At 44.3% G+C, this 23132-nt stretch overlaps 1 protein-coding gene across 1 annotated transcript in view; it reads right to left on the bottom strand.

The window, feature by feature from the left end:
- LOC126336914 (1-phosphatidylinositol 4,5-bisphosphate phosphodiesterase epsilon-1-like) overlaps positions 1–23132 on the bottom strand; it is a 419543-nt gene that overhangs the window by 5490 nt on the left and 390921 nt on the right. The window contains exons 23-24 of the mRNA XM_050001045.1: positions 17518–17835; positions 9389–9517 (exon numbers count right to left, since the gene is read on the bottom strand). Coding sequence (XP_049857002.1) covers positions 9389–9517; positions 17518–17835 — 447 coding nt within the window. The remainder of the gene's footprint in view (positions 1–9388; positions 9518–17517; positions 17836–23132) is intronic.

Here is a 23132-nt window from a genome sequence, read left to right as displayed (position 1 = left end):
GGGAGAACCAGTTGTTTCCGTACCATGTACAGCGTGTACAGTCACTATCAGCAGCTGATTGGCCTCCACCGGTACACTTCTGCGAATGGTTCATCCAACAGTGTGTCAATTCTCATTTCATTGCAAATGTTCTCTTTACGGATAAGGCTTCATTCCAACGTGATCAAATTGTAAATTTTCACAATCAACATGTGTGGGCTGACGAGAATGCGCGCACAATTGTGCAATCACGTCATCAACACAGATTTTCTGTGAACGTTTGGGCAGGCATTGTTGGTGATGTCTCGATTGGGCCCCATGTTCTTCCACCTACGCTCAATGGAGCACCTTATCATGATTTCATGCGGGATACTCTACCTGTGCTGCTAGAACATGTGTCTTTATAAGTAAGACAGAACATGTGGTTCATGCACGATGGAGCTCCTGCACATTTCAGTCGAAGTGTTCGTACGCTTCTCAACAACAGATTCGGTGACCGATGGATTGGTAGAGGTGGACCAATTCCGTGGGCTCCACGCTCTCATGACCTCAACCCTCTTGACTTTCATTTATGGGGGTATTTGAAAGCTCTTGTCTACGCAACCCCGGTATCAAATGTAGACACTCTTCGTGTTCGTATTGTGGACGGCTGTGATACAATACGCCATTCTCCAGGGCTGCATCAGCGCATCAGGGATTCCATGTGACGGAGGGTGGATGCATGTATCCTCGCTAACGGAGGACATTTTGAACATTTCCTATAACAAAGTGTTTGAAGTCACGCTGCTACTTTCTGTTGCTGTGTGTTTCCATTCCATGTGATTTGAAGAGAAGTAATAAAATGAGCTCTAACATGGAAAGTAAGCGTTTCTGGACACATGTCCACATAACATATTTTCTTTCTTTGTTTGTGAGGAATGTTTCCTGAAAGTTGGGCCGAACCTTTTTGTAACACCCTGTGTATTCGATACCTCATCCAGAAACGCATCCTCTCGAAACCTGGACAGCAAACTACACCGCGATGCAGAGCGCCTCTCTTGCACAGTCTGCCACTTGAGTAAGCTAAACATCTCCGTAACGCTATCATGCTTGCCAAATAACCCTGTGACGAAACGTGCCGCTCTTCTTTGGATCTTCACTATCTCCCCTGTCAACCCGACCTGGTACGCAGGATCCGTGGCGCGAACAGTCTGATCGAGGTGGTTCCACAGATACGCGATTGAGTTTGAATCCGGGGATTTAGGCGGCCAGGGGAGTACAGCACACTCTTCCTGGTGCTCTTTGAACCACACACGTACTCTGCGAGCGGTGTGACAGGTTGCATTGTCCTGCTGGTAGATCCCATAGTGCCAAGGAAAGAGAAACTGCATATAGGCTTGACCAGGTCCCCAAGAATAGATGCAAACTTGTGCTAATCCATTGTGCCTTCCACAACGACGAGATCACCTAGGGAATGCCACGAAAACATTCCATCATCCAATGTGAATCCTTTTGACGATTATTGCAGGGCTGTACACACCAAAGGCCATCTGTCCGATGGAGCATAAAACGTGTTTCATCTGAAAAGACTAACTTTCGCCACTCAGCGGACGTCCAGTTCCGGTATTGGCGTGCAAATTCCAGCCTTTGTCGCTGATGAGCAGCAGTCAGCATGGGTGCATGAGCTGCATGCCTGCTGGTGGTGGCCATGCGCGGTAACATTCACTGATCGCCTGTTGAGGAAACCCCTTGGTTCATCTGGGTGGTCGACTGCTCAGCAGTTGTATGTCTCTTCACACATTCACATCTCTGCACCTGTCTGTAGCCAGTGGTACATCAGAATTGCCCCCCTGTCAGTTTTGGATAGCGCCTTTTTGCCATGCATAGTCTAAGTTTACCACAGTGCCATGCGAACAATTAATCTTCTGGTTAAGGACAACCACACCGTAAGCAATACCAGGCCCATCTTAATCAAATTAATTTTGGATAGGCCTCTTGTTGGGTTACCCCGGTCTTGGTCTTTGAGGGGGGGGGGGGGGGGAGATAGAGCCATGTTGCGGCTCGTGTTGGTGCCGTTGGTAGGTTGGCATCGTTTAATAGGAATAATGGTGTCTCGTTTTCTTTTTGTGTTTACTGGCACCACTATGTTTGCTAGCACTGTCTGTCTGCAAGTGGCAGCAGCAGCGTTTATCGATATCTAGTACCGTGATACTATCTTTGGAAGGACGTCAAGTGCATTTCTGGATCGGAGTGTGTCGTGGAGCTCAGTTGGGACGGAGCAGCAGTGAGGTATGGCAGTACGTGGACATGACGGGACTGCTGGCGGCATGCAGGCACTGCCAGATCGAGGGGCTGCATTTGCAAGGGCACAACCTCGTTGTCCACCGGACCCAGGACGTTTGAGTTGAGTGAACATTAGCCCAGTAGTGAAACCTCCACTATTTTGAGAACATACCGTTTGTTCGTGCATTGCTGCCCGCAAGGTCGTTGAGACGAAGAGCAACAAGTGGAGTGTTTGGACTTTGCGAGATTAGTTAGCCATCCTCCGCTTCTTATTATTAATCATTGAATTCCTTGTGTTTATTGGTGAAGTTCAACCAGCGGCATTTTTCTGCCTAGTGGCCGCTAGCGCCCCAGTTACCTGCCCTGGAGGTTAGCATATTTTAGCGGAGTGTACATATCCTCTCCTTGCCACTGCTGTCCAGAAAGGCGTGTAGTTAGACAGCCTCCTTGATTGTGGTTCGGATATTTGTTTCTTTTGGACTACTTTGGTCGTAGTGGTTCCTTCTGCTTCTGGATGTTCTGAACACTGGATTCTGAAGACGCAGTACTGTCCTCCAATTCCGCCTTGCCTGAGTTATTCCATCGTTGTATTGGTTATCAGACGTTAGGTAGATTTCGCAAGAGTGTTAGTCTGTGTTTAAACTGTCACTAGTTTGAGTTGCCATCCGGTTAAGTGAATACAACTCTTGGCTGCCTGTCTCATCGGTTACCAAGTTGAGCGACTTTCCCAGGCCGATCCTTGGAGCTGTGTTTGAGGCCCACTTCTCTCTTGGTTTGTTCAGATTGTGATTATTGGTTTTGTTAAATAGATTTGTTTTGAGTTATTACTATTGGGGCCTTCATACGACAAGTAATTTGAATTTCTTGTCAATAAAGCCTTCCGCCGTGAATGCAACTCTTAAGATTGTTTAATTAGATATTGTCCCTTAATAGTGAAACATTGATGATTGTGTTTTTAAAAAAAAATTTTAATATCTCTTGGAGAGTTTTAATTGTTTTTAAGAATTTGTTATCCAGGTCTTCAGCCATTACATTGTTTTGAGTTATTACTATTGGTGCCTTCAGCTGACAAATAATTTGAATTTATGTTCAATAAGGCCTTCAGCTGTGAGTGCAACTTGCTTAAGAATTTTTTATTACACATTGTGTCTTAATAGTCAAATATGATAAATGTTCCTTATTGTCAACCTCATTTGCAATTGGTTCCAAATAAAGCGTACGTGATTTTTTTTTAAATAACTAAGCAACCAATTGTAACTGAGTAAGGCCCTGTCCACACTGAATCCTTTCTTTCCCTAAGTCCCATGTTTCATTGGTAGTTACGACAACGGCTGCACTGATTTTTGCATCTCCCTGACACAGTATACCCTCCACTGCTAGAGCTGCTATCTGCCGTCTATGAGTGGTTGTGGAAAGTTGACATCGAACGTAGGAGGTGCTCACATTAACATAACTCGACCTTATATATCTCTGCTTCAAGCAACATTGCCAGAACGCCAAGCTGGAAGTCAGTGAAAGGAATAATATTTTGAGGACACTCATAACCAGCAGCTGGGAGCTAGTCGTCATGTCCTGAGAACTTCTGCTCTTGCTTTGTGTGTGTCACAGTAGAGTACATCTCACCCATGTGGAGAGTGTCTGCTCACACCATGCATGCTGACAGTGCAGTCAATGAGACTGTTCGAATCCTGTTGGGATGTATGAAGCCAACTCCAATCGACAAGCCATACCTGATGGAATGGCCCCCTCTCCCTCTGACAGAAGGGTTATCGCTGCCGATGTGGAGAGTGTAAAGCTGATCAATGATCCCTATCATACACTGCATGATAATCAAGCCTCAAGCTGTATCCTGTCGATTTGTCGATTGAAACACAGAACGAGCTTTATCATTAAGACTCAATCTCTAAAGGGGAAAACCAGGGTCTAATTGCATCATAAGATGGAAGAGTACGCTGCTGACGGATATCCCTACGAAGGAAGAGCTACCCCCAGGAAAACATATGCCCTGCTCTGTTTGGACATCACCCAATCACTCCCTCATTGGAAGACCAACATGCAAAAATTGAGCATGCTTCCAACTATGAAGATGTGCCCCACAGTTGCGGAACAGCAAGAGATCTGGAACACTTGCTCATATGTCGTATTGGAACAACTTACACAACACGGGACTTGATCGAGATGCGCGGCCCCTCCCGTCGGAGGTTCGAATCCTCCATCGGACATGGGTGTGTGTGTTGTTCTTAGCATAAGTTTGTTTAAGTTACTTTAAGTAGTGTGTCAGTCTAGGGACCGATGACCTCATCAGTTTGGCCCCTTAGAAATATACACACATTTGAACATTTCTGAACTTGATCGAGCAAGAAACAAGGCCATTGGAGTTGTTGCATTCTGGAAATGCTGACAGGAGACGAAAATGAGTGAATTACTGTATGACACTGCTTCTACACTTGACCATGGCCTCGATTCGGCGAGGAAGACAGTTCACAAGTTCGTTTGAGCATGATGTATCCAGCTGAAGCTACCCACTGATAAATGGATCCTGTAGAGCTGCCAAATAACGGGGATGTTGACTTTTACGTTTCACCTGCTGATCCAAATAGTCTCAGCAATTTTCCGTGGCATTAATTTTATGTGACTTTGCGGGTCGATGTTCGATAGGGTGCCTGAACCAAATCAAGAATGTATGCATGCTGCCCTGAGAACACGACTGTTGTCATCTTGTAAGACGAGAGTGTTCACGGCATACTAATCATGAAGATACTGATGAAAGGGCAAAAGCTGCTCACAAGTAACGTTGAAATTAAAATCCTGTCTCTTGTTCAAGATAACCTGAATGAGTCGTTACACACTCCATTCAATTTTTGTACTATTTGGCCCACTGAAGACGCGAAACTTAATGTGCCGGTGTGAGCAATGGCTTTTGAGAGTTACTCGACTCCAAATCACCTTCGCAATATTCGCTGGGACGGTGTTTGAGACAACCCTGCATTATCTGACAACGGCAACTCTTTCTGGATTTGAAACGATTATTATTGAGAATCCGTCACACTTGTCTCCATCCATTGTCAGTTTGGATCTTTTTAGGACTTCTGTTGTTACACTGTGATACTAATAAAACAGTGGCGACGTTTATGATATGATGTTATAATGTGCGTTTTTCTCTGAAGTCGTGATGGTGTTAGTGGTTGGGGTAAGGAATTTTCTCCTATATATAAATAGCATTGGGTAAGATGTTATAATTACGGAAAAAGATACGTAATGGGCATGAGTGAAGGCACTGAGAGCTGGGATGTAGGGATTAGGAGACGGGAACGAGATCAGCTGTGCAGGATAATGGTAGGCTGGAGGCTTCGTTTGAATTTTGATAGGTGAGATAGGATGTAGCTGATAAGATGAATAGGCCTCACAGGTTATTGCATGATATTAATGAGTGAAGGAATTCAAATTTCGTTGGCTGCTACCAGCAGCAATTCAGGGTTCTCAACCCTAGGAGGTTTAATGAGGTTTTGGAACTCAAATTTACGAGAGATATAGGGCAGACATAGGTACTGCAGGTGTTTGTGGTGTGGAAGCCTTCTGAGCTGGGAGAAGGCTGTCATAAACGGAAAGTGAGGCAGAGTGCATGTTGTTCAAGAATTTGGAGGGGGCGATAGATCTTGGGAGGAGTTAAACAAAAGCAGGTTAAGACATATCTCCGCATCGTTGATGAAATCATAAGAGACGAAATACGAGCTCAGACTGTGCAAGAATGGCGAAGGAAATTCGGATGAGTCCTTTTCGAACGAACTATCCCGGCATTTGCCTTAGGAGACTTTGGGAAACCATGGAACCTAAACCAGAACGACTGTACGAGATTTGCACGACTCTTCACCGGAGTGAGAGACTAGTATCTTGCCTCTGCGATTCCTGACATGGTAAAGCAGTGCAAGTTCGTGATACAACTGCATTGGCGAGAGGATGGGTTGGGTGGATGCTTTGTGTATATGGATGATGGTCAAGGGATTTGATCGCCCTGTCTGGCCTGTTGATAGCTTAAATAGTTGTAAAGTATTGCGAACTCTTTTTTATGGTTTAGTTTACGACCAAATATTAATAAAGTAGTTTGCTGTTTTGATTACAAGGACTGGACTATTGAGGACTCTTAGGCAACGGTTCCAGGGATGGAATACGTGCGTGATTTTTCCCTATAAGTGTTGCCTGATTTCTTTATGGGGTGGTGAAGATCTACCATTGGTTACAACAGCTAACGGCCTTGCCGCAGTGGTAACACTGGTTCCTGTCAAATCGCCGAAATTAAGCGCTGTCGGGTAGGGCTAGCATTTATATGGGTGACCGTCAGGATGTGCCGAGCGCTGTTGGCAGCGGCGTGCACTTAGATCCTGTGATGCCAACTGAGTACCTACTTGACTGAGAAGTATCGGCAGAGGATGACACAGCGGTCAGTCGATACCATTGGGTCTTCCGAGGCCTCTTCAGGTGGTTTTTTTTTTATTAGTTACAACAGGAGATGAAATTGTTGATGTGGAGTTGTAGGGATCGTTTAATGGATGCCCATAGAGGATGACACAGCGGTCAGTCGATACCGTTGGGTCTTCCGAGGCCTCTTCAGGTGGTGTTTTTTTTTTATTAGTTACAACAGGAGATGAAATTGTTGATGTGGAGTTGTAGGGATCGTTTAATGGATGCCCATAACAATTTTTTCCCTACCCCAAAGGGTAGAATGGACTTTTGAGACCAGACACACTGTCAGTTGTTTTCAGTACAACAGCATCCAGTGGGACAGAGTGGGCCCCACTTAACAACATTTGGAAGGAGATTTTCAGTTACAGCACTTGCCTTGTAGCAGGGAAAGCTCGCAAAAACCTTGATCGAAACCGGTGGATTGGAGTTAGTCTTAATTCGTTTCTGGGACGGTCCGTCCAAGAGAAAAATACGGAGGCCTAGTGTGTATTTGAGTTCATGTTTCGGAGTGTAACAGAGCCGATGACTTTCTTGACATATGTCCCTTGACAGCACGGAGCTTAATGCACACAGGCAGAATGTCAGAACCTTCATGTACTCACTTAAAATATGCGGACAGCTGCACGGTATTAGCCGAGCGGTCAGGGGCGCTGCAGTCATGGACTGTGCGGCTGGTCCCGGCGGAGGTTCGAGTCCTCCCTCGGACATGGATGTGTGTTTGTCCTTAGGATAATTTAGGTTAAGTTAGTGCGTAAGCCTAGGGACTGATGACCTTAGCAGTTGAGCCGCATAGGATTTCACACACATTTTTGAACAAATGCGAACATATACTTAATCTTTCAGTGTAATCTGTGAATTTATGCTTCAATCTGTTATTTAATTTCCAACACATCAATCATTGTAAAAATAAGTGCATTTTTTACTCAAAGATAGAATATTAGTGAGCGTACGAAAGGACTAACTGCGTCGGACAAGATTTCACTTCTTACATTCTTCGGCACTGATCACTGTGATAATGTCCTACACCTACATAATCCGTACAGTCCTCGTATAATATACTTCTTTACGTTTATCACATTACAACAAGTCATCAAGTCTGCCTCCGCAGTTGAGTTTTCTGCCTGGCTAACCACCATGCTTCCTCATGCCAACCAACGAACTCGAAGGGCTACAAGGCCGACAACAGCCGGGAGAGTGGTGTGCTGACCCCACACCCCTCTATACCGCATCAAGACTGGTCCATCTGTGGTCAGATTTAGTAGGTCTGGATCCAGTCGTCATCAAGATCACACCAGCACCTTGTGCAAAGGCAACCATTTTTTTATTTCTTTTTCGTATTTGTGGAACACCCTTTTCTCTGGTCTACAAGTTCCTTTTTTCTTTTTCTCTCTCTCCTTCGGTTTCTCTTCCCCCATTCTCCATCTATTTCTGTTCGAGAACATATGATGAAGACAGGATAACCGATTTTTGTGCCCCCCGTTTTCTTTTGCAGACGGCACGTCAGAAATGGGCTTATGCGCTTGCAAGCTTGCTTCTCTGACTTCTGGCCCTCCTGTAGAACTTCCTGCTTGGATTTCCTTCACCGGGTCACTGTCTGCAGTCGTGTCATTACCCTCGATGATCAGAACTATAGTGTCATCTCTTGCCGTTACACGAGAAGGAGCAAAATCCCAGTCGAATGAGCATTAGGATTATATTATTCGGTTACATCAAATGATTTTGCTGTCTGCGGCCACTTATGAACAAACGGCTGCAGTGGTACATACTCTTGCCCGAAAGTTATCTAGTTGACAAATATATCATTAGGTCGCTCCACATGATAGACATCTGCTACCAAGTGTACTAGGGAGCAATATCAGTGAATTTAAGAACTGAAGCAATAAATTAAACTACAGTTTCTGTTTGGTACAAAAAATTAAAATTGCGGGATGCGTATGTTACTTTAGTGCCTAACAAAAACGATTTCTTGTCTGAGTACCAAGAAAGAATAGGGGAGTAACGTCTGGTCTATATGTCAGTATGCACTGTTAAAACTGTTAGAAAATGTCAGTTTCCAATCAAGTGCAGCCAAACAGCAAAACTTAAAAAGTGTAGGCCTACACCTACGCGATGCGCACTCTTGACCGACACTCCCTTTGTCATTCCTACACGCGGTAGACAGCATATCTAGGAGTCATACCAGGATCAGAATAACAAAGTGATTGACAGTTACGTGTTTACATGACATCTGTCAAGGCAGCAACAACGCCTTCCGTTCTGTCCATCGTAATAATATCGCTTATGATATCTACATCTACATCTACATCTACATCTACATCCGTACTCCGCAAGCCACCTGACGGTGTGTGGCTACCTCAGGTGTCAATTGACACTGTCGGTTGCAAACGATGCTTAAGGTAGGTAAAGTAACAATAGGGTTTTGTTTTCGCTTTTTTGCAATGTTTCTCAGTGAGGTTTGTTTAAATTACGCGTCAGAACGTCGTGAATTATTTGTGAAAGTGCATAGAGAAGTGATAAATAAATTACTACCCTGCTAAGCAAACCTAGTACTGTACGTTAATGGCAGCTCGTGAATGTATCCAGAACAGAAACGCCCAGCTGTTACTGCAGCACCATACTGTGCGCGGTTATTCACTTTGTTAATTTGATCGACGTATTGTTGTAACAAGGCAGCGCAGTCGTGTACCTGCGTGCTGTAGACGTTTTCGTCGTCTGTCAGAACCCTCTGTTGGCGGGTGACGGAACTGCCGCTGCCGCTGCTCCACTCCAGCTCTTCCACCAGCACGAAGCGGGCCGGATCCTCCATTCGTCGCGCCTGCACAGAACATCAGCTATGAGAAACGCTCCGAGCTCTCACCTCGAAATCCTAGTGAGCAGCACAGAGAAGGCCGAACACTACAGCAAGACTACATAAAATCGCAAATTGCAAAATTTCATACGAAGAAGCTACAGATTGTCACAAGTTAATCTCCCGACAGCAATTATCCGCGAGAAAATCGCCCAAGAGATGCTTTGGATACCTTATATAACCACCACCTGGAGGCAAGTCAAGAAAGAATAGAAATACTACAAAAATTATATATGCTCACGTGGAATCACTTCAACGAAAGATCCATTTTCATTAACGCAAATTTAAAGCACTACAAAACAATCATTCTTGTGGAAGCACTATACGCAGTAGAAAGAACACATATTTCTGGACTAACAAAAATTGAAGAATTTGGGAAACAGGGACGGAAAATCTTAGTAAAATTTACGGATTAATAAAGAAAGAAGGAATTTGGCTGAAGAGACCGATATCAGAAACACACAAAAACACAGTCCGGACCACGGACACGTTCAGGAAAATAAGACTAAAATTTATCGTACATATTAATAAGGTAAGAGAGGATCACAAGAAAAATTCTCGGTTAAAAGTGTACATAAAGATTTTCTGTTTCAGCACAGAAACGCATTTTCCCTGACTGCTTTGCAGGTAATATGCTCTATCAAGCGATAAAACACATAGAAGCAGGTCACCTTGTACAGCCCCATCTTTAAAATTAATGTAGTTTCATGGCAGTAATGACAACAAAATAAAATTTACATGTTATAGTTTTTGGGCCTAAAATAGAGAACCAACCACAAGTTTGCATAATATTTTACAGAAATAAACAAAAATAGACCCAGGGAAGTTGACACATAGGTGTTGAAAGATTTTTTGGCACATAATAAAAAAAGAAAAAAGAATGGTTTTGTAAAAGACAGAGTTTTAAAAACAAAACGTAAAGAGGATTTGAGAAGAAGGAAGAAACACAAAGAAATCAAATTAATACAAATGTTTTCTGTAAGAGTTAACGGTCGTATACAAGGCGTATCAAAATAATAGCGAAAACTGACGTGTATCAAGGTACATGAAAACAGCAGCGAAAAAGTTCTGATAAACCCAGATTCGCAAGGGAACAGATTTCGGGATAACTGCGGTTATGTAGGTTCGAGTTGCCACTGACTTTTTATTTTTGTTTTGTTTTATCAGCTTCAGACAAAGCCTGTGTCACGAGATACAGTTGCACCACATAATGATGTAAACAGTACCTTTGTCTAAATGCATTACAAAATTTCAAAAATAATTGTACGAGGTATTCAGTCTACAAAGTACATTAGACTAACTGTATCAACACAATAGAAGTCACAAATTATACATATATACGATGAAACATACGAAAAGCTCCTTAAATTTTGAAATTCTCTTGTAGAAAGACGGATGAAATGCTAAATACAGCCCTGGAACTAAAAACCATCGTAATTTTTAAAATATTGTACAGTGTAATTGTTCCCGGATGTTGTCTTCGACACATTCTGTCAGTATATGTACAGTTGCCACGTCAATAAGCAGTAATCACAGCATGGAGAGAGCAATAATTTTAATAAATATCTCGTTACATTAGTATTCAAGTGACTTGCTCTTAGCTTGTTAATAGTAAGAGTCTTTCCTTGGAAGCGCCGAGCTGAGAAACCACGGGTGGCGAGGAATGTGTTGCTGAATCGCCCAGTGCTGTGTGCCTTTGATAATGCAGTCCAAGTCCTCCAACTTTTCACATTTCCTTCTTGCTTGGGTGACGAGTGTACCACTGATTTCAATATGAAATACTGGCCTAATTAACACAAATGTATTTGAAGTGCAAACGTTAAGGTTAAGTTCCCATCTAACTAGACTTTATAAATCACCACATCAGCTCTGTTTCCCATTGAATGTTTGGAGAAGGCTGCTAGGTGATGGTCTCATTAGGTCACATATTGTTCAAGAGATTGTGGTGGACGAGGATAGCTTTACTTTCTGCGGCGGTATCGTTGAGGGTCTCCTGAGGATATACCCCTTGCGCAAAGTCGGAGAATTTGGTCGATGCATATTGGGGCAACGGCATATTTTGTTGCTAATGTAATATATCTGGCGCACCCATATAGTCCACGACGGATAGGTCACGCAGGGCCTGTACGCTGGACTCCGAGATCACGTGACCTTTGTTCTATGGTCTTTTTCTGTTTGGTGTCGTCAGAAAAGCGAAGTGTAAAGCAGTACGACTGATACGGCTGAAAAGCTGGGTTAGCGAATTTTACAGTCTCGTCAAGGTTTGCGCTATCACCCGGGGGTGTCTGAAAGAATTTGTATTGAGGAAGAGCCGAATGTGTCATTTACAAGACGATGGCAACCGTTGCGACTATCTGAGACGTCAACTTCGCAAGTTTTGCGAAAGGATTTGTGCCTGCATTCACACAAAGCTGTACTGACTCAGGAGCTGAAGCCAAACCATCACAGACTGCGTAGTGAGTTCGCTGATTGGGCCATACATCAGTTGGAAGTTGATCTTGATTTCAGTAGAAAAACCTTCTTGTCAGGCAAGGCGCATTTTTTTTTGTTAGTGTCTTAGTCAATACGCAAGATTGTCGTTATTGGAGCTGGAAGACCACAAGTGGTCCATGAAGTGCCACTGCATTCAGAAAAACTATGGCGTGGCGGAGTTATTTGACGTTATGTTTTTCGAGATTGTGAGAGAAGAACCGTTACTGTCAATGGCATCCGCAACCGATCCATGTTATGCGAATTTCTGTGGCCAGAACTTGAGACCATAGATACTGAAAACATGTGGTTCCAGCAGGATGGCGCTACGTGTCACACAGCTGATTCTACGCTCGGTTTTGTTGAAGGAGAAGCTTTGGCGATCGGATCATCTCAAGACAGCGTGTGGTATCTGCCCCTGAAACTTCGAAGTGTTGTAGCTTCCAAACTAAAAGTGATAGGAATTCAATTTAAATTGATGTATACACAGCTGGTGTTACTGATTCCAGTGCATGATAGAAACAACTATTGTTCAGTTTAAAAATTGTGTCTTTTTGCTGTAACTCTTTGGATCATAACACAGTAAACTGTGTTCATAGCTCCGCACACAGTGTAACGTTTCTTTTGGCGACCTACCGCAATAAATGTTTCCGTCGCCAGTTACTTCGTAACTTACAGAGTCAAACACATTTAGTGAAAAACCTTGTATATTTTAACTCATTCCAAAGTTGTTCCAATGATTGCAGGCCGAGATTCTGGCGAAGTCGGTTTGTTCCAGGAACGTTATTGTCAGGAAACCAACGCCTCACAGATGCTGCCTCACGACAGGGTGCACTATCATGCTGAGACAAACATCCATCGCCTCCGGCTGTCCCTCTGTTGTATGCAGAACACAGTCCCGTAAAATGTGTTCATATCCATACGGATCCAGCAATAAATGGACCACACCCCAACTACGAAAAACATGCCTATACTGTAATACCACCTCTTCCGTAATTCACTTATGGAACTACACGTGACGCCAGTAACGTTCTCCAGATATTCACCTGAAACGAAACCCTTCTTAGGGATTGCTGCAAGGTACAGCGTGACTCGTCGCGACAGATCACTCGTTTGCAGTCATCCACTGTCCAGTTGGGTCGCGTCACTTCGCACTTACTACAGAAACTGTGGCATACGAGGAGCTCGACCGTTGTACCCCATTATTTTTAACTCCCATGCACAGTCATTGTGCTACCTGGACTCATGGTGGTACTTTGGACCGCACAAGTGATTTCTTCGGCTGATTTCGTGCGATTACTCACAACCACCATCCGCAATATTCGACGGTCGCTGTCCATCTGTCAGATCTTCCTGGTCTTCATTTTCGTGGGGGTGTTCTTTCACGTTTCGACTTAACAGTTACATCATCAACAGTCGACATGGGCACCACTAGAAGGGCCTAAATGTACATGATGGATCTGTTACTCAGGTGACATCCAATGCGCGGTTCACGTTCGATATGACTGTGCTCTGCTAGCTGACCTGTACTGCTATTACCGTTTCTCTTCTGACAACACATGTATGTATTGAACTGGGGACTTAGTAACGACGGAGAGGCTTCGTCCTCGCCGTAGCCCTCAGTGGTACACAACCCGACAACAGGCTACAGCAGTCCACGCACCCCACCGCCGCCCCGCACCGAAATTAGGGTGCGGTTCGCTCCCCCCCCCCCCCCCCGCCCCCCTCCCGGGAACGTCTCACTCCAGACGACTGTAGCCCCAATGTTTGAGTGGTAGAGTAATTATTGTGTACGCGTATACGGAGACAGTGTTTGCGCAGCAATCGCCGATATAGTGTAACTGAGGTGGAATAAGGGGAACCAGCCCGCACAAGTGATTTCTTCCGCTGATTTCGTGTGATTACTTACAACCACCATCCGCAATATTTGACGGTCGCTGTCCATCTGTCAGATCTCCCTGGTCTTGATTTTCGTGGGGGTGTTCTTTCACGTTTCGACTTAACAAAAAAATGGTTCAACTGACTCTGAGCGCTATGGGACTCAACTGCTGTGGTCATCAGTCCCCTAGAACTTAGAACTACTTAAACCTAACTAACCTAAGGACATCACACACATCCATGCCCGAGGCAGGATTCGAACCTGCGACCGTAGCAGTCGCACGGTTCCGGAATGCGCGCCTAGAACCGCGAGACCACGGCGGCCGGCTCGACTTAACAGTTACATCATCAACAGTCGACATGGGCATCACTAGAAGGGCCTAAATGTACATGATGGATCTGTTAACTTAGGTGACATCCAATGCGCGGTTCACGTTCGATATGATTGTGCTATGCTAGCTGACCTGTACTGCTATTACTGTTTCTCTTCTGACAACACATGTATGTATTGAACTGGGGACTTAGTAAAGACGGAGAGGCTTCGTCCTCGCCGTAGCCTTCAGTGGTACACAACCCGACAACAGGCTACAGCAGTCCACGCACCCCACCGCCGCCCCGCACCGAAATTAGGGTGCGGTTCGCTCCCCCCCCCCCCCCCCCCCCGCCGCCCCCCCTCCCGGGAACGTCTCACTCCAGACGACTGTAGCCCCAATGTTTGAGTGGTAGAGTAAGTATTGTGTACGCGTATATGGAGACAGTGTTTGCGCAGCAATCGCCGATATAGTGTAACTGAGGTGGAATAAGGGGAACCAGCCCGCATTCACCGAGGCAGCTGGAAACCGTCTTTTAACTCTTCCACAGGCTGGCCGGCACACCGGACCTCGACACTAATCCGCCGGGCGGATTCATGGTGGGGACCGCACGCCTTCGCACTCGGAAAGCAGTGCGTTACCCCGCCTCCTTGTCCGCCTATCACGACAACCAGTGGCCTACTCCGCGATACGTAGGTGTGTCCGGATACCTTTGATCAGAAAGGGAACAGAAATAACTGGAGTTGCGCTCTACCAAAATTGGGGTTAGGCTCGTGTGTAAATAAGTGGTAGAACAGTCCGCAGTACTGGTAGCATTGGTAGGGAAAGGAAGACAAATGAATGTGTGTCAGTGAGAGAGAAAGTCGCAGCCGACGACTTCTCTTTATTTTTGTTTGTTTTGCACATAATTGGAACCGTGTATCATTCAGTGTTAGTCCATTGTGTATTTTAGCTCCTTATAGAAAATAAATTGCATTTTGTAAGTAACAAAAACTAGTTGATCACGTAACTTCTCGCTTTCATGCAAACAAAGCAATTAATTTTTAGGTAAGTACAGTTTACATGCGCAAACATAAAAGAATCTATAAAATTATTGTTCTTTTATACTCAATAGAACGTTCATCATGATCAACGGTAAGAGTTTCCCGTTATTATTGTTTAGTGCGAATGTTGTTTGTGAATAGTAGAAACATACTTTATATTAAGCACTATGAAGTATTGAAGCGATGTCTGACACGTTTTTGTTTAGCTTCTTTGTTAAATTTTTCATTTTTTTCTGGGACTGCGTTTTCTAGCACTATGCCATAAACGAATTATGTTTTCTATTTTTTCTACAACGCCCCTTTGTTTGACGCTGCAGACAAGCAATTTTGGAATAAAACTTGAATCGAAAGTAGAAAGTTTCAATTGTGCTATAAATTCTGTTTATTTTTAAGTTACAGATAGGAGAACAACTATGCAGGACAGAAATGTTCCTTAGGTTACACGGCGCTTTATAGATCCTCACTCAGTTTGCAGACGGTACTGTACTTCTGGTTTCTAGGGACTCCAGTAAGCAGTGATCGTATTCCTATGCAAAGTGATCGAAATGAGGTAGCGACCATCAGGTATGTAAGACACATAATGTACAGGTAACGCGGTTACGATCATACAGGGTGTTTCAAAAATGACCGGTATATTTGAAACGGCAATAAAAACTAAACGAGCAGTGATAGAAATACACCGTTTGTTGCAATATGCTTGGGACAACAGTACATTTTCAGGCAGACAAACTTTCGAAATTACAGTAGTTACAATTGTCAACAACAGATGGCGCTGCGGTCAGGGAAACTGTATAGTACCATATTTTTCACATATCCACCATGCGTAGCAATAATATGGCGTAGTCTCTGAATGAAATTACCCGAAACCTTTGACAACGTGCCTGGCGGAATGGCTTCACATGCAGATGAGATGTACTGCTTCAGCTGTTAAATTTTTTCTGGATTCTGGCGGTACACCTGGTCTTCCAAGTGTCCCCACAGAAAGAAGTTACAGGGGTTCATGTCTGGCGAATAGGGAGGCCAATCCACGCCACCTCCTGTATGTTTCGGATAGCCCAAAGCAATCACACGATCATCGAAATATTCATTCAGGAAATTAAAGACATCGGCCGTGCAATGTGGCCGGGCACCATCTTGCATAAACCACGTCTAAGGCAGTTTGTACCGCCACAAATTCACGAAGAATGTCCAGATAGCGTGATGCAGTAATCATTTCGGATCTGAAAAATGGGCCAATGATTCCTTTGGAAGAAATTGCGGCCCAGACCAGTACTTTTTGAGGATGCAGGGACGATGGGACTGCAACATGGGGCTTTTCGGTTCCCCATATGCGCCAGTTCTGTTTATTGACGAAGAAGTCCAAGTAAAAATAAGCTTCGTCAGTAAACCAAATGCTGCCCACATGCATATCGCCGCCATCAATCCTGTGCACTATATCGTTAGCGAATGTCTCTCGTGCAGCAATGGTAGCGGCGCTGAGGGGTTGCCGCGTTTGAATTTTGTATTGATAGAGGTGTAAACTCTGGCGCATGAGACGATACGTGGAAGTTGGCGTCATTTGGACCGCAGGTGCAACACGGCGAACGGAAACCTGAGGCCGCTGTCGGATCACCTGCTGCACTAGCTGCGCGTTGCCCTCTGTGGTTGCCATATGTGGTCGCCCTACCTTTCCAGCACGTTCATCCGTCACGTTCCCAGTCCGTTGAAATTTTTCAAACAGATCCTTTATTGTATCGCTTTTCGGTCCTTTGGTTACATTAAACCTCCGTTGAAAACTTCGTCTTGTTGCAACAACACTGTGTTCTAGGCGGTGGAATTCCAACACCAGAAAAATCCTCTGTTCTAAGGAATAAACCATGTTGTCCACAGCACACTTGCACGTTGTGAAGAGCACACGCTTACAGCAGAAAGACGACGTACAGAATGGCGCACCCACAGACTGCGTTGTCTTCTATATCTTTCACATCACTTGCAACGCCATCTGTTGTTGAAAATTGTAACTACTGTAATTTCGAAAGTTTGTCCGCCTGAAAATGTACTGTTGTCCCAAGCATATTGCAACAAACGCTGTATTTCTATCTCTGCTCGTTTAGTTTTTATTGCCGTTTCAAGTATACCGGTCATTTTTGAAACACCCTGTAAGTGACCGAGGCTACGAGGAAAAGTACCGTGGTCTGAGCTACTACGGTAGGCTACGGTAGTCTTACAACTCTAATAATAACGTATAACTGAATTAGCAACTAGGGAAATGAGTGTGTGGACCGACCTTGACGAGCGCCTGGGCGAGCACGTCCTGGGCGCAGGCGCTGACGGGCACCTTGAGGATGGCGTAGGGGATCTCCGGGGAGACGTTGTAGACGCAGACGAGGAAGGTGTCGGTCTCCTCCCAGGGCCGCAGCTGCAGGCTGCTGGCGGCGGCGGACGCGACGGCGGCGCCCTCGGAGTCGTCGGTGGCGGAGCGCCGGCCGGACGACGTGCTGCGGATGGAGGAGAGCCAGGCGCGGCTCGACGGGTCGTCGCCCATGCGCTTCAGCAGGAAGCGGCCCTCGCCCTGCCACTGCGCCTGCGCCTGCAGCGGCCGCTCCTGCCGCACGCAACGCACCTTTCTCTTCCGTGCAAGGCTACGGCTACACTCCACACAAATGACTTCACAAAAGACATCTTAACAGGATGGCGCACGAAATGTGTTACCAATTGTTTGTTTCACAATTTACGACGCACATTAGATATCTCGCTGGAATCTCTACAGCAGTACCGGCAGAGCTTGGAAAAACAAATGAGTTACGAAATGACGTGTAATTCACGATACTGCCGCTAGGAGACTAGTAAGCAGCAATGGCTGACAACGGAAGACTGACGACACAGCAACGATCGGCAATTGTGTTACTTTTTCATGAAACGAAAAGCCTTATTGTGACTCACAGGCGTTTTCGACAACAGTTTAACACACGATGGGTCCCTTGCAAGAAGACCACCCACAGGTTGAACGATAAATTTCTAGCCGGCGGTGTGGCCGAGCGGTCTAGGCGCTATAGTCTGGAACGGCGCGACCGCTACGGCCGCAGGTTCGTTCAAAATGGTTCAAATGGCTCTGAGCACTATGCGACTTAACTTCTGGGATCATCAGTCACCTAGGTCTTAGAACTAATTAAACATAACTAACCTAAGCACACCATACACATCCATGCCCGAGGCAGGATTCGAACCTGCGACCGCAACGGTCGCTCGGTTCCAGACCGTAACGCCTAGAACGGCATGGCCACTGCGGCCGGCACGCAGGTTCCAATCCTGCCTCGGGCATGGATGTGTGTGATGTCCTGAGGTTAGTTAGGTTTCAGTAGTTCTAAGTTCTAGGGGACTGATGATCACAGGAGTTAAGTCCCATAGTGCTCAGAGCCATTTGAGCCAGCCATAAATTTGTACAGGAAGGAACATTATTGGAAGCGAAGCGACCTCGGCCTAAGCCTGTTTATTCGCTGGAGAATATTGAAGCGGTACGAGTTGCTATACAGAGAAGTCCCGGGAAATCGTGTAGAAAGGCAGCAGTGCAACTGGGAATATACAGACATGCAGTGGTTCATGCAAGATGGAGCAAGGCCACATACTGCAAACACTGCGTTGGAGTTTTTATACGAGCATTTCGACATGCGGATCATTTCACTCAGGTTTCCAGGTCGCTTCAATGACGGACAAAATTGGACCCCCAATAGTCCAGACCACAATACATGTGACTTTTATCTTTGGGGGTACCTAAAGGAAATAATTTTCCCGAAACGTCCACGTGATTTAATGGAGCTCAGAAGACTTATTCTTCAAGCTTGCAATGAAATTACGGAAGACATGTGCCGCAGGGTAATCACTAACTTCAGTGTTCGTTTGAAGGAAGTTAGGAAAAGAAATGGTGGACATATTGAGCATGTGCTGAGTTATAACAAAACTCCATGGACGGCTCATCATTGTAGTATATGTTCCTTTCAGATTGTATTGACAATATAGTGTATATTACAAAACAAAATGGTAACACATTTCGTGCGCCACCCTGTATATTACATGTTACAAACAATTCCTCTTTTCCAGAAATTCTTTTCTTTTTTGCTATTGCCAGTCTGCATTTCAAAAACTCTGTTCTTCGGCACTATGGTATGAAATGGCTAAAGTATGCTAAAATGTGTAGCAATATATTGGAAACATAAATAAAGACCTCGGCTGTAGGCCACTGGTGGCCGGGAGTCACCACCTGGGGAAGTTCGGCCACCGAGTTGCGAGCTTTTTCACTTAACGCCACACTGGGCGACTGGCGTGTCGATGATGATGAGGACAACACAGCACCCAGACCCCGAGCGGAGAAAAATATTCAATTCGTCTGGGAATCGAACCCGGGCCCGCTAAATGGCAGTCAGACACGCTGACCACTTTTTTTTGTTTGTTCTCATTTTGTTCGTTGCATTTGTTCAGCGCGGACGTCCCACGAGACCTGCTGAAGTTTATCGTTGGTCCATTCACTCAATTTTTTATTACAGAGGACAACAAACTCTTTGATCGAACACGCTGAGCTACCATGCCGGCTAACCACTCAGCTAAGTGGACGGAATGTTAACAATGATAAGACACAAGTTGGTTGTTTTGTACATTTGCGCAATAGAGTTTCAATAAAATCTCATACACAAGATATGTCAAGAACATGCACTGTCGTTTTTTATTCGGATAAGTTAATATTTTCAAACACATTTACAGTAAGGGCTTTTTTAAAGGAGTAAATTCTACCCAGAATTTTATTCTTAAAATTTGTCATGGGTCCTTAACATTATTTATTTACAAGCTCCCTACACTTAACATTGACTTACCATTGTTTACTTGCCTGAGCGAATTAACGAAACAATACCGCCAAACCTCACAAAAAAACAAATCGCAAAGATCCGAACTGTTTCAGTTTATGATACTAAGATATGCAGTAACAGTTTTTGCAATAATAAAATATAACGACTACAAAAATCAATGCAAGATTCAGTTCAGTATGAAATTAATTTTAAAAAGCATCTGACTACAGTACGTAAACAAGGTTAAGGATGATGCTTCACATTTCTGCTGTCACCCTGTCACGTAAACGCATGTAAATTATGACAAGGGGAAAAACTTAATATTGTTTAATTGCTTGAATAAATAATTCAAATTTACTTGATTAGAAACAACTTTAGAGGCGCATTTGCTTTCAGCAACATATTCAGGACCTTTATCTGACAAAGATACCACCCCACAGTCTGATTTTGGTAATTTGTTATATTTATGTGCGTGGCGTTCAGAATCCAATAATTAATCCCTGAAAACAGTTCCATCCAATTCTCAAAAATTTTCGACAAAATCGACGTTGAGTTTCTCTAGGAACTTTAAATACACTGAAATTAAACAGCCGCATGCCTACCTCGCTAGAATGCTAATTAACAAGTATCTAATTATCATTTATACGAAAAATGCAAGTCTTTTGTTTCTAATTAGATATTGCAAGTAAAGTCCCAGTTGAAATACCAAATACGATTTCTTAATATTTTATAAATCTGTAACACTGTTTTTAATTAAGCAGTCTTTATTAACAGTCTTTTATAAAATGTCGATAATTAAGAATTTATATTTGCAATATGTGGGATATGTAATCAGAAACAAGATGATGTGCATTTTTTCATAAAAATGATGATTAGATGTTGGTTAAATGAAGCACGCTGCTCGTCGTAATAATCGTCCCAAATTAAGTGAATTAAATTAAGTTCCTCGGAAATCTTCAAAGTCGATTTTGTCGGGAACTTTTGAGAGTTGCATATACAGCTTTGACTTATTGAAATTTGAGTTCTGAACTACACTTAAAATAAATATAAAAAAACAGAAAAATCCGGATGCCGGATCGTGTCCTTGTGGGTCTATATCATCCTCAGACTCGTACAAATCATCCCTGAGAAGCATTTTCCTCACATGGACATTGCACGCGTTATTCCTACTGGCATTCATGTTTTTGACAGTTACCATTGTTTACATGCACACAAGCCGCGCGGAGTAGCCGCACGGTCTAAGGGCGTCTTGCCACGGTTGGCGCGGATGTCCTCGTCGGAGGTTCGAGTCCTCCCTCGGACATTGGTGTGCGTGTTGTCCTTAGCGTCAGTTAGTTTAAGTTATATTAATAGTGTGTAAGCCTAGGGACCCATGATCTCAGCAGTTTGCCCCCTTAGAAACTTTCCACCGTATGCACACATCCTGACATAATTGCCATCAGCGAGCATTTGAAATTAGAGGAAGTGATGCCATCTCTCCATGTATCCTGGAACTAACAACTAATACTAATAAAGCACATCACTTATTAGTCAACCACACTACTATTGCACCTGGGAGTGTGGACGCTTCGGCCGATTGATCGTGGGTGAGCACGTAATCGAGGTTGACAGTAGAGATCAGAAATGAGCTCAGTATACTTTATACTCGCCAGCGAGTCCTGTGACGTCATCTCAGAACTCGCCGTCTCCGTGTGCCCACAGACTCGACTCGTGAGTCACCGACGCAGCCCACTCGTCACCTGGGCCTGTTGTCCGGTACAAGAGGACTCCATTCGATCAGAAAGGAGAGCGAGTACACGAGTTCGCAAGTATAACCGCCGACTCGCGGGATTCGCGCTACATACGCAACCGTTTTGAAAGAAATTTCCGGCATTAAACCTTAAATTACTATTTATTTATTTTACAAAGTCATCATCTCGGCTTTATAGCCGTTCTCAAGTGCGATCTGAAATGTCACAAAATGTCCAACCCGCCTAAATGACAATGACACTTTTCCTACCAATATACCGACTGATCAGTTAACAGTGAATATTGTTCTCTTTATACATACATTTATTCGATAAAACGTTTTCGAAGACTGGTGTAAATTTATTTTAATATCTATTCAGAAAACGTCTAGCAAGCACGTTGACATATACACACTTTCAAGGCTGGTTGGTTGATTTTGGGGAGGGGATCACACAGCGAGGTCATCGGTCCCATCGGATTTGGGAAGGATGGAGAGGAAGACGGCCGTGTCCTTTCAAAGGAACCATCCTTAAATATGCCTGAAGCGATTTAGGGAAATTACGGAAAACCTAAATCGGGATGTCCGCAATTGGGTTTGAATCGTCGTGCTCCCGAATGTGAGTCCAGTGTGCTAACCACTGCGCTAATTCACAGGGCACTTTCAAGGCGTTACCAAGTTTGTAACACCAGTACCAGGAAACATAACATGAGTATGAAGTGCAATCTCTAAACGGTGATTAATTATTCAAATGAATTACAGAAATGAATGATAAGGAACACAACTCTCCTTAGCCTGCAAACGCAGGCTGCCATGACCAAATGAGAACCGAGATAGCGCCCTTTTCTGTGGCAGGGACATAACAGTGACGTTGCTAACTGCCCAGTTTTAGTTTGTCTCAGCACATATTTTCTCATGGTGGAGGTGGAATAAACAAGAATACCACGATTTTGTTTGCACTGGACGAAATTTGTACGTTTTTCGTCTGAAGCGTGGGCTACAGCGTGAAACTTATTCCAGAAATCACTAATGGAAAACATTTGACGATGTGTATCTTGCATCAATTAATTTTCGTCTTACATCCTCCACAGTCTCCCAAAACGTCTTACATCCTCCACAGTCTCCCAAAACGTAGCTTCGTTAAACGCCATCACACCCAGAAAATAGATCATTTCGTCTTGTCAGTGCTACTTTACAGCAGCAAGATCGAGTATTCACTTTCCGTAGCGACAAGTCGCGGACGTCCTTAGACAGCTGCTTGCTTCGGTAAGACAGGACAAGTCGACGTGTATGAAGTGACAGCAGCGCCACAGTTCACAGAGTCGTCATATTCGCGGA

Source organism: Schistocerca gregaria, chromosome 2, assembly GCF_023897955.1.
Source record: "Schistocerca gregaria isolate iqSchGreg1 chromosome 2, iqSchGreg1.2, whole genome shotgun sequence".
Classification (NCBI taxonomy): domain Eukaryota; kingdom Metazoa; phylum Arthropoda; class Insecta; order Orthoptera; family Acrididae; genus Schistocerca; species Schistocerca gregaria.
This window is presented reverse-complemented; position numbering and strand designations above follow the sequence as displayed.